The sequence below is a fragment of the Cyprinodon tularosa genome, unplaced genomic scaffold (assembly GCF_016077235.1).
Source record: "Cyprinodon tularosa strain WSP-4 unplaced genomic scaffold, ASM1607723v1 ctg69, whole genome shotgun sequence".
NCBI classification, from domain to species: domain Eukaryota; kingdom Metazoa; phylum Chordata; class Actinopteri; order Cyprinodontiformes; family Cyprinodontidae; genus Cyprinodon; species Cyprinodon tularosa.
The window spans coordinates 3,009,663-3,028,166 of NW_024039440.1; the positions used below are offsets into that span (position 1 = coordinate 3,009,663).

General features: G+C 40.0%; 1 protein-coding gene across 3 annotated transcripts in view; it reads left to right on the forward strand.

Moving 5' to 3' along the window:
• The window catches only part of b3gat1a (beta-1,3-glucuronyltransferase 1 (glucuronosyltransferase P) a), a 138,481-nt gene that overhangs the window by 116,465 nt on the left and 3,512 nt on the right, over positions 1 to 18,504 (forward strand). Inside the window, exons 3-7 of one of the 3 annotated variants that reach the window (XM_038267961.1) lie at positions 5,153 to 5,295; positions 8,298 to 8,369; positions 8,475 to 8,980; positions 12,960 to 13,256; positions 16,079 to 16,187. In XM_038267961.1, coding sequence (XP_038123889.1) covers positions 5,184 to 5,295; positions 8,298 to 8,369; positions 8,475 to 8,980; positions 12,960 to 13,256; positions 16,079 to 16,165 — 1,074 coding nt within the window. In that variant the 5' untranslated portion in view covers positions 5,153 to 5,183 and the 3' untranslated portion in view covers positions 16,166 to 16,187. Of the gene's footprint in view, positions 1 to 5,152; positions 5,296 to 8,297; positions 8,370 to 8,474; positions 8,981 to 11,604; positions 12,142 to 12,959; positions 13,257 to 16,078; positions 16,188 to 18,504 lie in introns of those variants that run through there. The other 2 variants (XM_038267963.1, XM_038267962.1) reach the window with 2 other exon arrangements.

Sequence of the window (18,504 nt, forward strand, 5' to 3'; positions counted from 1 at the left end):
TTCTTCTACGCTTGCATTATCGGCAGACCAGACGCTGAATGCGCACTTCCTTCCGGTTTGGTCTGCCGGCTTCCGTAGAATCGTGAGCGCGCATGGGGGCGCTATTAGGAAATCCTATACACTACTGTTTATGCTCTAAAAACATTCTAAATTACTTCGTTTCGAGTAAATTCTGGATGCTACCCACTCAGGACACTTGGATTACATTGGACGAGCAGTATGGAGGAATATTGACACGTTTTTGTGGACTTTTATGGACCTTTCTGTCTCGGGCGCCATGGACCTCCATTATTTGAATGTCAGCAGACAGCAAGAAGCCTCCCAGATCTCCAGATGCATTTGAGATATCAAAAAAGTACTCCAGAGTGTTGTTCAGCATGGAGGTGAGTAGAAAATGAAGGCTAATCATGTTTTGGGTGTACTATTCCTTTAATGTCCTTAAAACTGGCCAAAATTGGGCTCAGTATTGTCTGTGTCCTCCAACTGCCCTTGTAACCTCCCCACAACTGAACACACAACCTGGGCATGCCCCTGATGATGTGGTGGATGATCTCCTAAGGGATCTCCTCCCAGACTTGGACAAAAGCATCCCCCAACTCCTGGAAAGTCTGTGGTGCAAAGTGATGGATGGATCGTGACCAAGATTCAGCTCAGGTTTCAGGGTCTGGGGAACGGGCGGGCCGGTCTATAGCTTCAATGCTTTCATCTTGCAGGAACTGCTAACACATTCCAGCCACATGAGGTCTAGCGTTGTCCAGCATTTGAAGGAACCCAGAGCCAACCGCACCAGCATATGGTCTCACAAAGGGTCAGGATCTCATCTCAGTACCTAATGGCTGTCATGCTACCTCTGGTGAGCATATCAAGGGCTGTGTGACCCTCCAAAGAAATACCAGCCCACACCATCACTGACCCACTGCCAAACTGGTCATGCTGAAGGATGTTGAAGGCAGCAGATCGCTCTCCATAGTGTCTCCAGACTCTGTCACGTCTCCCACATGTGCTCAGTGTGAACCTGCTTTCATCTGTAAAGATTCAGTAGCAAATTTGCCAATCCTGGTGATCTCTGGCAAATGCCAAGTGTCCTGCACAGTGTTGAGCTGTGAGCACAACCATCATCTGTGGATTTTGGGCCCTCATATCATCCTCAGAGAGACCGTTTCTAACTGTTTGTGCAGACGCATACACATTTGTTGCCTGCTGGAGGTCATTTTGCAGGGCTCTGGTAGTGCCCCTCCTTTTCTTCCTTGCACAAAGGTGGAGGTAGCGGTCCTGCTGCTGGGTTGTTACGCTCCTACAGCCTCCTCCATGTTTCCTGGTGTACTGGCCTGTCTCCTGGTACGGCCTCCTGGACTCTAAGCTGAAATACACAGTAAACCTTCTTGTCACAGCTTGCATTGATTTCCCATCCTGGATGAGCTGCACTGCCTGAATTACTTGTGTAGGTTGTAGAGTTAGTCTCAAGCTACCATGACTGTGAAAGCACCACCAGCATTCAAATTGGTTTGATTTCACAGAAGTTTAATTGAAGTTATACTGGGTTGTTTTAATGTTCCCTTTATTTCTTTAAACAGTGTATATACGCATGTAATATATATGTAAAAAAAAAATAAATAAAATGCTTGCCGTTTTCCGTGTTGCCCTTACTATACAGAAAATCAGGATCATTAGATGCCATTTACAAAATTGTTGCATGAAATTTATTATTTCATTTTTTTGTGTTAATTCTTATGTCCTCCTGTTGTTGTCAGACCAATGGTAGCTCTTGGATTCCTAATACTGTTTGTCCTTGCCTTTATTGCCAAATAAAACCTTCTTGAGGATAGTAGTCTACAGAGATGGTGTCCGGGGGAGAAGAGTTGCAACTGATTTTATGGGGCAGTGGGAGTTATATATATATATGCCCTGTGTAGATGGAAGGGAGAGCCCATCAGTTTCTGGGCAATAATGATAACTCTCTGAAGTGCCTTCCTTTCTGTGGTCATGTAGCTAAAAAAAAAATGGTGATCCCACAGCTCAACATTGACTCTACTGAACACCGATAGAAGCACAGCAACTGTTCTGTTGACAGATTCCCCCCCCCGAGTAGTCTCAGGAAGAGCAAGCTTTGCCATGTCTTCCAGAAGAGCTCTGTGGAGTTTGCAGTCAAGGTCGGGTCTTTCATGAGAAACCAATAGAATGGTACCCTCTGTTTATTGAGACGCACTCCACCTGTTTTCTAAAAATCAAATCCATGTGTTCCCTGATGTTCTGCAACTTTTAGACATGATTCTGTCTCCACACACCTGACTCCAATATGAGCTCATTGCCAGACTTTGACTACCGCTGGTGAGCTAATTTAGCCATTTGATTTAGCTGTAGAGCAGAGATACATCGAAAATGTGTAGGATAGGGGCCTGTAGGATTTGAGTTTGAGCACCATTGCCCTTAGACCAGCCCCATCTTAGCTGTACCATCGGTGAACTGGAGGATGGAGCTACTGTGATGGAGAGGGGTGCATTCATACTGTATGTCTATAAGGTGTAGAGAGCCAGTGTTGGTCTTTAATGCTAAGGATAGATGGGATCCTAATCTCACCCTCTGTGAGCAGTCAATCAAAAAACATCAGAAAATTAGAAAAGTAAGACAGTTTAAAAATGAATAACATAGCTTCACCCTATCCACTGCAACCTTCTTGCTTTTAACACAACTTTAATTTTACAGACAGACAAACCTCCTACCTCCATTTCTTGACAATATAATGTTCAGGTTGTATGTTGATTTGTGATGCGAATAGTTCTTACACAATATGGCTGAGAAAATAATTGGTCCTAGTCCTTTCCAGACTCGCTGTTAGCTTTAGCCATTGGGATGAACTTATCAGGATTTCTGTTATGCCAAGAAGGTCTTACTGCAGCAAGAGCCTCACTTAATTTGTCCCAAACTATCCCTTTAAGCGATGATGATTACATTTAGTCATCTAGTGTATCTACTTTAGCATGAAACAAATTTTTCTCTACGGTTTATAATCAGCTCTTATTCTACGATTGTTTAAACCTTGCCTCTTACAAACAGATTTTTTTCTTCTAAGGGGAAATTATTCTGGACTCAGGTGGAAGATGAGTTAATTTGCCAGAGTCAATCCATGGTCTGGGGACATTGCTTCATGCCATTTGGCCTGTAGATAATTTCGGCTCTGGGCATTCATTCAGCACATCAGCCCAAATGATACCATTGGGCTTATGGCCTTGAGTGAGAACTGGATCCCAGAACTCTTTAACTGGTTTTGACATTTATTTTGAGGATTGTACCAAATACTAGCAATCATCTGTAGTCAAACCACTTGACCCTTTTTGCAGCACTCATGCTCCATTTAAAAGTCATTGTTGCCATTTTCTAAATATATTTAGTGACAGAAAGTAAATGCCTCTTGGTAAATAATGCCCTTACTATTTCCAAGTAGTAGAAGAAAATAGGATTCATTAAGTATTTATATATAGTCATCACAGTTTGTTTGGTTTAGTCATAGCCATATCCAGAAGTGATTACTACCAGAACTATGAAAATTAGATGTTCATAAAATCATATTCATGACATAAAGTAGACTAAAGTATCTAAAAAGGTATAAAGAAGTATTACTATTCAGAACTCTAAAGAAATTAAAGAAAATGAATCTGTTAGTCTAGAAAGGGTTTAAAAAAGCTATTTCTAAGGCTTTTGAATCATAGCTAAACAAAGAAGACTGTATAATGTCAGCTACTTACTGTCATGATGGGATTAAGGTTCCTAACCCACATGCAGGACACAAACGGAGTCAGATGAAAAGTTTGACTGTTTATTGAAAAAACACAAAGTTAATAAACTTGAAGCTGGGGAAACAGATCCGGGACTGGTCACACAGGGTTCTCTGCAGAGAGGGATAGTTAGGTTAGCCAGGATGCAGATGATCTTGTCAGAGGAGTTGTGCAGGTCTGTACCTGTGATGTGGTTCAGGCTAAGCAGCGGAAGGAGGGAACCAGGAGGGTCCAGAGGCAGATGGTCAGCAGAGGGCTAGGCAACGGCAGGGCTCGACGTCAGACTTGTCATTGTTTAGGTTCAGAGTTTCTTCCAGTTCTCTTCTTGAGAGTGGACAGTCAGGTTCTGATAGTTTGAGCTCAGCAGACCTTCTGAAAGCAGGCAGGCAGGTTTCAGCTGAGAAACTCTTCCAGAGCTCCAGGGTTTAGTCAGGTTTCTTCCTTAGAAGCAGAGAGGACAAAAAATTGTTAGATTCAGATTCTGGTTTTCAGGGGAGTCAGAGAATCAGACAGGCTGGTTGGCTCAGGCTTGCTAACCATAACTGGCTTAACACTCTGGCACTGGAGTGTTGTCCTGCCGCTGCTTAAATACTGGTCTCCTGATGAGCCAATGAGCCGCAGGTGTGGTCGTCAGCCTTCAGCTCCAGGAGACCCAGGGCGCCCTCTGCTGGAGAAAGGTGGACAGACCTCCAGATCCCAACACTTACAACATCCAGTGGTCCTGGACAAGCATGTAGCAACAGATGAGTTGCTTGCATCGAGTTATTGCCTTTGCACAATCTCTCAAACTGGGGTTCCATATCATGCAAGTCAGAAAGACAGAAAAACTCCCCTTTAAAAGGAAGAAACATTTCAGGTTCATTGTTAATGTCCAATTGCTATGACTGATGGTGTTTCACTATGAACGGTATATATACAGTAGAGGCCATTGTTATTCCACAAAAAAAAGAAAGGTTGGACTCCAATGAGAGAGTACCAACACCCAAACTGGATTAAAGGAGAGCAAAGGCCCATGTCCCATGACATGTCTTGATGAGCAGCAGGATTTATAAAAAATGCTTTATGAATCTGAGGAAAAAAATGAATAGTGTTACCTCTCTGAAAACCCTGAGGGAGAATCTGTGACTAGTTTTTTACCTTAAGCAAGATTAAGTTTGGGGTTTATCAGATTAAGATTTATGTGATGATCAAAAAGTCTTTCTAATGTTACAAACACTTGAAAGTTATAAAGGGGTTGGATACTTTTTTTCTAAAGCATCATACTGTACATCCCTTTCTGTTAACATGTTTGTTTTTTCAGATCTTCTCATGATTTTTCTTTAAATGTTTTCCATCACGATGTGCATTAAATTTCTTTTTATATCTCTGTTTTTCTTCAGGTAATCCAGAGCCAAACAACCAATCCTTGAGATGTCGAAGAGAAGAGATATTCTTGCCATCGTGTTGATCGTGTTACCCTGGACTCTACTCATCACTGTTTGGCACCAAAGTGCTATAGCTCCACTCCTCGCTATCCGAAAGGGTACGCCAAACACTGCACTTCACAGGCAATATCACAATTGAAGTGGGTCCTTGAACCTAACACTGTACTTCAGTTTTTTAGACAAAGGGGCTGTCTTTGTAGAGGCACTTAGAAGCTATGACCACAAGCTTCAGTAAAACTAAATACCACTTTCATAGTGACTCTAAGTTGCATTAATGTGGATTTTTTTATGTGTGCAATGAAGGCTTAAAAGTTAGCTGTGTAAACCTAAACCATATTGTCCAGTCTGCTGAATGGAGCTGACTTAGACAACTTTTATTGTCACTTTTATATACACAAAGTGTATACAAAACGAAATTTCATTTAGTACATCTTTCTAGACAGTAAATTAAGATTTCCATTCCATAAATTGCAGCAGTGATTAAATGTAAACAGTGTAGGAGAAAAAAAAACATGGTGCAAAAAATGCATTGATATGAAAGTTGATGGTGTTGCTGCAATTCATGTGCTTTATTTTTCTATTAATAAAAAAGCTGCCCACTGCAGGAGCTTATAAAACAATGTCCTCCTACAATCCGATCACCCACATGAGTCTTCTCGTTCTGCCTCACAAAACAGCCTGCGTCTACGTCTGGTTTCATGTTAGCACTCCCGCCTGAGTCATTAACACCTACTGAGTCTCCTGATCATCTTCAGAGATCACAAACGGACTCTGTGAAATGTCAACTGCGCTGCAGAGTAAACATCCAAATTAGATCAACCTGAATCAATGAAGCTGTTTGCTTTCCACTCGTGGTGTCGACGAGGGATTAACAAACAAGCCACATTCACTCAAATGATCCAAAATGCAGCTTGTTCAGAAGACAAAGCACATATTATCTGAAGTCCTTTGTTTTTGCAGGTTATCTAAGCATATTTTTCTGCAACAGCTTAACTTTATATCCGATTACAATAATTCAAGCATTAAAATATTTTTTTACCTGGAAAAACTATCTTAGTGTTCTTCGAAAACTAGGAAAAGTTGGGTTTATTAACCACCAAAATATTACAATGGCTACACAAACAACAGGAAAATTAATAAAAAAGATTGCTTTGTGTCAATACCATCTGATGAAGCTCTTCCTGCAGGGTTTATATCTTGTACTCCTGAAAAGAAAAGCTGCTGATTTTTTTTCTTCCTTTTTTTGGCAGAGTGCTCCTTGGCAGCCTCTGTTGAACATCTGGCTATCAGCAGTTTGTGTTAATCTCTGTGCTGCAGAAAAATTCTGATTCTTGAGCAGTGACAGTAACGTCCTTTGATCATGGCACAAAGTGGAAAACAATGTTGATAATTTTATAATGATACCCTGTACTTCACTATCTTCCACAGAAGTAAACCCAAATTGATATATTTTCCTCTCAAGATGAGCTTCACCCTCTTTATCAGAGAAGTAATAAAATAATATGTACAATGACGTGGGAAAAAAAACAGCTGTCATATGTGGACGCACTGTATAGACTGTATATATCGAGGTGACTTTTTTCTTCCTACATTCTTCTCCTTTGACTATTTGAGCTGATGTAAAAAGTAAATTACTCCACTGTGAGATCAATAAAGACAGTCAATGGATTAATCAATCAATCAATTAATTACAGCATTAGTAAAAAAAACATGTAGGGTAAAGAATTTTATATCTTCCACTTTACATCAACGTTTTTACTCTCTGGTAAATTTCTAATCCCACAAATTCCCTAACAGAGGGATCTGCCCCTTACAGAAACGATAACACATTTGTTGCTGAAGTCTGAGACCGAAACAAAACAGCAGAAATGCAAATCTTAATATGAGGGCATCTAAAAAATTTATCTTCATCTACAAAATAATCTTCTTCATCCTTATATCGACTGATCACAACTCAAACACCACACAGAAAAGCGTGAACAGTTGATAGCCAAAATGATCTTCGTTTCCACAATACACAAAGCAAGCAGTGCCAAAAAAGGTTTGCAGCATTAGTTGAGAGTTATAACAAATGTATTGTACAAGTTAAAAAGCATAAATATGCTTTTTTTTCTCTTTGAAAATAGACTCAAGGGATATAGAGGTTAAGCTATTACCCAGATTTGCTAATAAGAGGAGTGAAGTGATGACGTACGGTATGTGTGACCAGCCAAAAGCAGGATTTAAAAAGACAAGATTCAGAAATTATTTCAGATAAAAAAGATTCATAATGTGATGTAATGATGTTTAAATACAAGGTCCTTTCACCGCAATCTTTTCAGCACATGCATATAGATGAGCAAGAACGATAGAATTAACACATAGAATTTTTTTCAAAACTGTTGAAATATAGTGTAAAACAAAACAGATTATTATATTCAGCAGTCATGTAGGACCTGTGGTAAAACTGGCATATGCCATTTTGAAGTGACTGCTTTTCAACTGGCTTGTCCTTGTTTAAAGATTTTAAAATTGGAAGAGTCCTAAATCATGGAGCCCTGACACAATAATAATAATGATAATCAAGGTTTTTGCAGCCTTCTCAGAGCACAAGCGCATTGCTCTAACCACTGGGCCAGCATTCCCCAAGATGCAGCCTCAGCAAACTTTATACTACAACATAACATTTGATGCCTAATTTTATATGTTAAGATCTTTTCTTTCCTTAGTAGACATTCCAAGGCGTATAAACATAGAGGTGTCTGTGTGAGTGTCTGTGTTTATATGGATGGATGGGTAGTCCTCACCCTAACTTTAAGAACCACTGCTATTTATAATTGGGAATCCCTAAAGGGTTTATTTTTATGGAAATGTCTGCAGCCTGCTTAAAAACAAAGCAGCCAATGCACAAGATGGGGGAGGGAGTCTGTGGTGGAGTCTGGACCAAAACATTTTTATTTTCAGCGCATTTAGGCTTTTTACTTATGTTTACCTTTGAATAAAACCCCATTGGCAATGCTTTGGAGAGAGCCAAGCTCATGCATGCCCACCCTTGTTCGCACTGTCTCCTTCTCCGTCAGCTGTTCTGTCCTCTGACGCTGCCTGCTTTCGCTTCTTGCAGCCTGTCACCACCTAGTAAAAGAGATCTTTATCATTCCAGAGAGGCTTGCGGTCCACCACCACCGACTCTCAGGTATACTTTACCCCCATTGGGTTTAAGTCACCTGAGGCAAATATACAAAGAGCAGCTCAAGGTTGCACTAATACCTTACATGCTTTCTTATTCCCCCATCTACAGATGATGGTGCCGAGGGCAAGAGGGAGACCGGTGGTCAGGACTCCAAAGAATACTGTGCCTCAGATAAGGACATTGTGGAGGTGGTGAGGACAGAGTACGTGTACACGCGGCCTCCACCTTGGTCAGATGTGTTGCCGACAATTCACATCATCACTCCCACATACAGCCGACCAGTACAGAAAGCAGAGCTGATCCGGATCGCAAACACTTTTCTCCATGTCCCAAACTTGCACTGGATTGTGATAGAAGACTCACAGAGGAGAACGCCTCTAGTTACAAGTCTCCTCCGAGAAACGGGGTTAAACTACACGCACCTCAATGTGGAGACGCCTAAGAACTTTAAGATGCGAGGCGACACTCGTGATCCCAGGATTCCCAGAGGGACCATGCAGCGGAACCTGGCCCTGCGTTGGCTTAGGGAGACCTTCAAAAACAACAACAGCCAGCCGGGCATCGTCTACTTTGCAGATGATGACAACTCATACAGCCTGGAGTTGTTTGAGGAGGTTAGTGCCAACATTAGCAAGAATCTTGAAATAATTTTAACTCATCCCTGCAGCTTTTCAGCAAATGAGAGCAACTGATCCTAAATTCAGAAAAAAAATAAAATTAGAATACAAGGGAAAACTGATCAGGTTTAAAGATTGTTCATTAAAATAAAGCAGAAAATATAAAAACATGTCCTTTTCAAATCTGCCATGTTCAGACTATAAGTGTTGGGAAGCCTCTACACACTGTGTGCTCTGCTGCAGATATTTGGCTTAAAGTCAGGAAATGCAATTACTGAGAACATTGCTGGTCAATGAATTTTTATTTCATCAATTTGGTGTGTGGATAATTAAAACCAGTTTGCTGAATTAGCTCTCAGACTTCAGTTATGCTCTCACAGTTTACAAGACTGAAAATTTGCAAAAGTATATATTGTATTTGCATAAATTATAGCTGATGTAGCTTTGCTTTTGCGGCCATGTCAGTTTATGTGATTGTGTTTTGGCAGGATTATGAAATTACACTTTTTTGATTTATTGTCTGATTCATTCAATAATCAAATTCATTAAGTCTGATTTGCACAAGTTAACTCAAGTAACCAGTACCGTTAATAAAAGTTTTTCTTTCATAATCCATTTAGAAAAAAATGTGCTTAGTTTTTAGATTAAAATGTTGAAGAAAAAATCTATTGCCTTGCTATGCAGTACATTGGTTTTTGTGATGTCCAAATCATGCTGCTAAACTACCCATTCTCCTTTTTAATGGACAATTCATTAGCTCACAACAAGCCCAGTCAGGGATTTGAAGCTGGGTGACTAATGTCAACACACGTAAACAGAACTTCTCAGGCCATCCATTTCGAGATCAGTCGAATTACCAGAGCGTACACATTGCAGGTCCTGTGTGTATTGGCCTCAAGTCTTGTTAGTAGTGCAGACAGTGTATGTGGCAAATGGAGGGTCCGGCATTGACGGGGACTGTCATTACCTTTCTCTGGAAAGCAGCCAAAGTACTCAACCTTCCTCTGAGATCCTCTGTCACCTCCAACATGCCTATTTATTGGGAAATAACAACACTGGGGGGCAAGGACAGAGCAATGGGAGTCTAGAAACAGGAAAAGAGAAAAGTAAAAGTGGACAGCCTAACAAACAGCGCTGTAAATGCAGCTGTAATGCATTAAAACTATTATATAGCTACATCTATAGCTTTAGCAAAATTTTATATATATATAATACATAATAGAGAATAGTTCTTTTTATAATTAAATACTACTGAGACAAATTGTTTTAAATTCACAAACAGCAGAGAAATTTGCATTGTTAAGGTCGGGTTAAAATAAATCTGCTAATTAAGACATGAACCAAATTAGGTCTTTGAATAACTTGCATGCTCATTGTGAGATCTATGAGGGTGACAATAGAGCCAACAATATCAGTAGGTAGGAAGCAAAGTTGCCACCCTTTTATTTATTTATTTTTATATTTAAGTGTATAAGAATTAAATGCATTCACATAAAAATTTAAGCACAGCTGTCTTATTTTTTTCCTTAAAAAAATTGCGGATTTGAAATGTAAATTCAACACTGTCAATGTATTTTACCTTAAAGCCGTCTGTGTTTGGGCTATAATTTTCAGCTTGAAAACTAACAAAAGTAGGAAGACAATTAGAAGAATTTTACTGAAACAATAATTTAAGACTTTGGCGCTCAGGCCTCGGCAGGGTGCTTTAACAACGAATTTTACTGTGTTTACATGCACGAGCCGCTAAATGAGAACAGGGATGAAGCCCCATCGGCCTGAAACTGGTGGTGGAATGGAGATGGTATGAAGAAAGATGCCAGCTGGGGCAAGGCGTGGCTTCATATGACCCTCCATGATGAGCAAGCATAAGGCGACAGTGGAGAGGGAAGAAAAGTGCCGAACCGGCTGGGGAAGCCTTGTGAAAGCAGTATGAGTCCAGGGAATTACTTTTATAGAGTGAAGCAGTGACATGGGGAAGAAGCTAGATGAGCTTGTGAGGATGGTGGAGAAGAAGATGGAGGAGGGTTGAACCGTGGTCATCAGAATCAAAGTCTGACATGTGATCCAACCCATATAATTTCTTGGTGGCAGGCTGAGCAGTGATTGTAGTCTTCTAAGCAGGACTCTGATGCTGATTGGATTATAAGCAGATGTGGCTGAATGTTAAAAAGCTGCTTTATAGACAATAAGCCTCTGATTGCATGAGGGTAAGCGATCCAGTTTATTCAATTTACTTCTGCCTATGCTGCATTATACAAACTGCATCTCTGTCTTTGTATTCTAGAGAATGTAGATCCATACCCTAACATCTACATTTCCGAGATTGTTGCTTTAAATGCATTTTCATGCACCACTTCTGGCATGATTGTTTAACTTACAAAGTTTGTTCTGAGTCCCAAATATATTATATTTTAGAAACAAAAGGAAAATCTGAACAGTTTTTGTGCAAATTATTGTTCAGACAATAGTCTCCTTAAATTACAGAAGAAGTGTATAGGGCAGATTCCGTTGTCCCTTGAACATCCTTAAGGGTTGAGTAATCTATTGTAATAATTGTTTTTTATGTGTCTTTTCAACCAAAGGATTTTTTTTCTCTCTTCACTCTAAAATCTCCAACACAGAATCCTCCCTGCAGACCGCACTCAAACTGGAACAGGAAACTGAGTCTAAATCCCGAGGCTGGCAAGCATTTGCAAAAGTGGAGCAACACCACACTGGAAACTGTGTACAAACCCATCATATTCGCCTGAATGAGACTGGGAAAACGTGGTTGCATTTTCATTTGCTTGGCTGCCAGCAGAAGAGGGGATTTGTGTCGTCTCACTCCGGCTGATATTCCCTCCAGAAGAAGCAGGCGGAACGCTCATTTTCACATTTCCAATGTGGATGCAAGAGTGACAAACCTCTTGACACCGCCTGCGAGGGCTCTGATTTGTTGTTTCCTCTTGTTAGAAGCTGTACATATATCCTCATGGATAAGCTGGCAGGTGATGGCGAGGCCAGCATTTACTCGCTGCCAAAAAACATTAATCCTGAAAACTGTTCGATCTATGCTGTGTAGCTACCAAAACTCACTGGAGACCAAAAAGACAGAATAAGAGCGTGATGAAAGTATATGTTGGTTAGACAATGCGACAAACGGTATAGAATATTTTTAGCCCCACATAGACTGGAACCCAGTATTTCTTGAGTTTTTGCATTATCACCCAGAGCTCATTAGGCCTGAAACAGCACCTCTGTTTTCCCTAGGAGCCAACATCCACGAATCTCTGAAAGCCTGCAGCCTGCAGTGTTTCAACTTCTCTCTTAAATCATCTGATCCAAACTCTTAGCAGAAAATTGCAAAGAATGTAAATATCCAATGTGTCTGCTCTTCACTTGACCCAGGCAGGCTGTGCATCTTACTTGTTTCTGCAGAGGTACTTGTGAGGCATCATTATTTCTGCTGCGTTGGGTTTAACTAAATGCCTGTGCAATTTCTAAACCCAATTTGTCCCTTATTTTCAAAATGCACCTTTAAATACACCCACAGCACTTTTTTTGTTGTTGATGCGGCAACAGACAAAGTAGAGAGCGGCAAAACTGATTGATAGTAGAAGATTAAAGGAGAGAAAAAGGAGGATGGTGCTGATCCACCTTAAGGAGTCTTTACAGCCAACCAGGAGGCAGGGTCATTTTCTTTAATAGCTCTTTTCCTTTAAAGCCTCCTAGCTCTTCCCGTGTTTACTCCCTTTAAAGATGGCTGCGCCTCATTACTTTATTGTAGGGCAGCACTTGAAAAGTGTGTGTCAGCTGCACTGGTACAGCAGCACGGTCAATATTCAGCATCCTGAATGAATCATCTCCATCCATGCTCTGCTGCAGTGCTGCTGGCTGAGGCTAAACTACTGCCATGCTGTCATGTATGCTCCTTCAGATCACTAATTTGCTCTCTCCTTCTCCCTTCCTCTTCTAATTTCCACTCTCCTCCGGCTAGATGAGATCGACTCGGAAAGTTTCAGTCTGGCCTGTGGCCTTTGTGGGCGGCCTGCGCTACGAGTCCCCGAAGGTAAACGCAGCCGGAAAGGTCTATGGTTGGAAGGCGGTGTTCGACCCCCACCGGCCCTTTGCCATCGACATGGCCGGCTTCGCCATCAACCTGAAACTCATCCTCTCCAAGCCACAGGCGTACTTTAAGCTCCGTGGGGTGAAGGGAGGCTACCAGGAGAGCAGTTTGCTCCGAGAGCTTGTAACACTCAATGACCTGGAGCCAAAAGCTGCCAACTGCACCAAGGTAACCTCTTTTTTTTTCTTTGATCCCGAAAGTTCAGCAGTTTGGTTTAAGCTGTTTAACTGCATGTGAGAATGTCTCAAATCTGCTCACCAAATCCAAGTGTGTAAACTGTTTCTAATTTTTGATCCCCTTTTATTTTTGTTTTATTTTATCTCTAGCGTTTACTACTCTAATTAACAAAAAACTTTAACCTCAATACCAAAACAATTTAATTTTAAAAGGGTATAGATTCAGTTCAGATAAGCAGAAAATACAAATATAAAAGCCAGTACTACCAGATTTTACTTATACTAGTCATCTAAGAATAAATAAGCAAGTATTCAAGCAAAATTGTCATAACAATTTCAATTTCATAAAGATGTCAACATCGACAGATATTATCATAACAAGTACAGGATTCTTCTATAAATAACTGTCGGAGGTCTGCTGCACAACTTTTAAAGTTTTGTATGAGTCTTTTTTCCCAATACAACACAGTCCAACAGTTATGGCTGCACCTTGACGTTGTTAGTAGTACTGCTGTCGTGCAGTAAGAGGGTCCTGGCCTCGGTCTTTCTGCAGAGTTTGCATGTTCTCTATGTGCATGCATGGGTTCTCTCCAGGTACTATAATTTCTCCTTCAGTCCAAAGACTTGACTGTTAGGTTGATTGGTGTGTCTAAAATGCGCTTAGGTGTAAGTGGTTGTTCCCATGGTTGTACATGTATTTCTCTGAATCGTTCTCTGATGGACTGCAGACCTGTCCAGGCTGTACCCTGCAGGAGATATGCATCATGACCCCAAATATGTTTAAACATGGATTGATGATGAATGGACAACAAGCAACTTTACCTGATTTTGTTGTTGTTGTCAGTGTAGGCTATACTTTTAATGCATATAATATTAAAACCAAACTGATTTCCTTCCCTGGATGATATCCAGGAATAGAATAAGAGTTTTCCTTCGAATACATGATTACAAAACGCACTGAAGAAGGAACCAACACATTTTATAAAGCCCTGAAATCAACGAAGGCAGTCATCTAAGAAAAGGATCAGCAATACACCTCCACCAATACGGATAGTTTTAGATCAGGTTTAAATCAATGGATGGAAAAACTACAAGCATTATTTTTCTTGGCCAGTTGTCTTCTGTGAATTGTTTATTAGAAAATAATGGTAGAGTTTTTTTGAGGGGGTTCAGCAATGTACATTTCCCTAATTGGCTCTGCTGCACAAGAGGAGATCACTGTAATTGATGCCGAAGGTTCTTTGCATGAAAGAAATTAGACTCATTCCTATTATTAACACGGCAGGTGGAATCAAACTTGATTTTACTTTAGAAAATCTGTTTTTCAAAAGAAAGATTCTGGGAAAGAAATATTTTTTCACATGTTCTCTCTTACCGTTCACATTCCAGGTTACAGAGACTTTTTCTAGGTTAAAGGAGGAAGCACAAGTATAGCTCACACATAAAGATATTGATATGATGCTCAGTGGGGCTAGAAATAGAGCTAAGAATTTAACCTACTACAGCCTCATTTAACAGCTTTAAAAGAACCAAAATTAATTGTATAGGAAATAAATGAGAAATATTCCATAATATATATCATTTAGCAGAAACTTTGCTTACTCTAGAAATCCTTTTTTTTAATTAGTACCAATCAAGCAAAAATCAAACCTTGTTCTTGAATGAGAATCTCAATAATCCAGTGACAGATTATTTCCATAGAAAAATTATGTGAAATCATGTTTTAATGAGATCAAACTGTTTTTAAAAGTATTTTTTGTGAATATATATTTCAAATACAGCCAAGATGCATTTGATTCTCAGCTTATAATCTCTTGGCACAGATGTCCTGTTTTATCACCCAGTTTACTGCTTTTTTTTTGCTTGTTGGTTTGGGTCAAATCGCTGAGCTCCTCCCTGGGTAAAGAGGAGTCAGCCAGAGGCCTATCCGTATCACAAGCACCTGTATACGCACAAAGATGGAGAGAAGAAGAAAAGAGGGGAAGGGAAAGGACGTACTCTCAGCCAGGTTTTTATCCCACTCCCCTCCTGCCATTCACAGCCCTAAATGAAAAGAGGGGATTCAGAGAACTGCTCAACTCAATGGGACTCGGTGAAGGAGGCAGAGACGTCACACTGATTACAGATGAGTGTTGGAGATGGACAAAACAGGGCAGTTAGATATGGGGGGGGGGGGGGTTAAGTCGTGTATGTGCATCTCCTTTTCTTATAATCTTCCACTTCAGATGCGAGCATCACTGTTACCCCCCTCCCCCCTTCACCTGAGCAGAGTGGGAGTGGGCTCCTGGCACAGCTCATGCATATTTCATGGCTGCTGCCAAGGCGAGATGAAAGGAGGAAGGGTACCAACACAATGGCGAGAAGAGGGAAATGAGCTTGACACTTCTGAGTTTGTTCTCCCCATCCTGCATGTTTGTTCTGTCTCTGGGGCAAAAGCGCACCAGCATGGAGGCTTTGGGTGATGTGATGGGACAAAAAAGGAAGCAGAAAAACTGTAGTACTGCCACAAAGGGAAAACTTTATACACCAAATAATTTAAAGCTGTCAATCACTCGAAGAAAGCAATTATTCAGTGGTCAGAAGAAAACAAAAGGGGAAAAAAAGGAAACCCTGTTCAGCACTGCCCTTTTTTCCCTCTGCTTTAATGCAGGGTTCATGCTTAAGTAGCTCTATACACATAGATAGGCCCTGCGGTGCTGAGCTGAGTCCAGGATCGTCTGTATTTGAAGAACATTAGGATGAATGAGTGCATTAAGGGAACAGCACATTACTAATGTGTCTGCTGTTTGTGTTTCTGTGCTGCTTTCTGTTCAGATACTTGTTTGGCACACGAGGACAGAGAAACCCATCCTTGTAAATGAGGGGAAGAAAGGATTCACCGATCCAAATATCGAGGTTTGATTGTACTTTCCTCAAAACCCTGGTAAATATTAACCCAATGTAATGAATACAGAAGGGGGGTTATTTTTACTTTGTCTCACCAGTGTCATCAAGACAAACATTTCCTCTCTTATAGATTTCATCTGTTTAGATCTATACTATCATTAAATACATTTTAATATCAGACACAGATAACCTGGGTAAATACAGCATCCCAAAGTCCAGACTTTGACTAGGCCTTTTCAAAACCCTAATATTGTATGTTTTCTTTACATAGCTTTGTTTGAGCCTTAGGTCAGGCAAGCAAGTTGCTAGAATATCAATCCATTCTGCCAAATAATTCAGGTCTTTAAGCAGCAAAGCAGCCCCAAGCTGTCACACAATATTATTTTATTGTAAACATAACCCAATGCATCTGGGTACACACCTTCCAAAAGTTGCAGTCCATTAAAAATACTTCCAATAGCCATGAGGATAATCATCATGTTTTGGAGAAGATATAAGACAGACATTTATTTCCTTGGTCAAAAGCTTAATTTGGAACCATTTATAGGCTGCTAAATGTCAATTCCTTCAATTAGCCTGTGTACAATAATATTTTTTTTAATTGGGAGTAGGATGTGTACCTTTTAGAAACTTTGAAGCCTTCCTTATGTTATCGGACAGGTCTGGTTAAAATTATTGCAGCAGTCAGTTAGCATTATTCAGGATTTTCTTAGGGGAGAATTTTTGTACTAAACCAAGTGGGTTTTGTTATTTTAGACATCATAAAAAGCAATATTTGAAAACAGCATGCATAATTTATTTTGATTATCTTGAGCTAATGATAAAACTAGTTGGAAAATCTGATACATATACAACTGATATGAAAAGAAGTTTTTTGATTATCTGTTTTTTTTTATGCTTTTTTGGTTGTTTTTTTTGCAGCACTTATCCATAATAAGTTCATCACTGATGAACTATAAATATATATATATATATATATATATATATATATATATATATATATATATATATATATATATATATATATATATATACATATATATACATATATATATATATATATATATATATATATATATATATATATATATATATATATATATATATATATATATATATATATATATACAGGTGCTGGTCATAAAATTAGAATATCATGAAAAAGTAGATTGATTTCAGTAATTCCATTTAAAAAGTGAAACTTGTATATTATATTCATACATTACATACAAACTCATATATTTCAGATGTTTATTTTGTTTAATTTTGATGATTACAAATGACAACAAATGAAAATCTCAAATTCATCATATCAGAAAATTAGAATATTACTGAAGACCAATAAAAACAAAGGATTTATAGAAATGTTGGCCAACTGAAAAGTATGAACATGAAAAGTATGAGCATGTACAGCACTCAGTATTTAGTTGGGCCTCCTTTGGCCTGTATTACTGCAGCAATGCGGCGTGGCATGGAGTCGATCAGTCTGTGGCACTGCTCAGGTGTTATGATAGCCCAGGTTGCTCTAATAGTGGCTTTTAGCTCTTCTGAATTGTTGGGTCTGGTGTATTGCATCTTCTTCTTCACAATACCCCATAGATTTTCTATGGGGTTAAGGTCAGGAGAGTTTGCTGGCCAATTAAGAACAGGGATACCATGGTCCTTCAACCAGGTACTGGTAGCTTTGGCACTGTGTGCAGGTGCCAAGTCCTGTTGGAAAATGAAATCTGCATCTCCAAAAAGTTGGTCAGCTGCAGGAAGCATGAAGTGCTCTAAAACTTCCTGGTATGTGGCTGCGTTGACCCTGGACCTCAGAAAACACAATGGACCAACACCAGCAGATGACATGGCACCCCAAACCATCACTGACTGTGGAAACTTTACACTGGACTTCAAGCAACGTGGATGAAGTGCCTCTCTTCTTTTCCTCCAGACTCTGGGACCTTGATTTCCAAAGGAAATGCAAAATTTACTTTCATCAGAGAACATGACTTTGGACCACTCACCAGCAGTCCAGTCCTGTTTCTCTTTAGCCCAGGCAAGACGCTTCTGACGCTGTCTGTGGTTCAAGAGTGGCTTGACACAAGGAATGCGACAGCAGAAACCCATGTCTTTCATACGTCTGTGTGTGGTGGTTCTTGAAGCACTCACTCCAGCTGCAGTCCACTCTTTGTGAATCTCCCCCACATTTTTGAATGGGTTTTGTTTCACAATCCTCTCCAGGGTGCGGTTATCTCTCTTGCTTGTACACTTTTTTCGACCACATCTTTTCCTTCCCTTCGCCTCTCTATTAATGTGCTTGGACACTGAGCTCTGTGAACAGCCAGCCTCTTTAGCGATGACCTTTTGTGTCT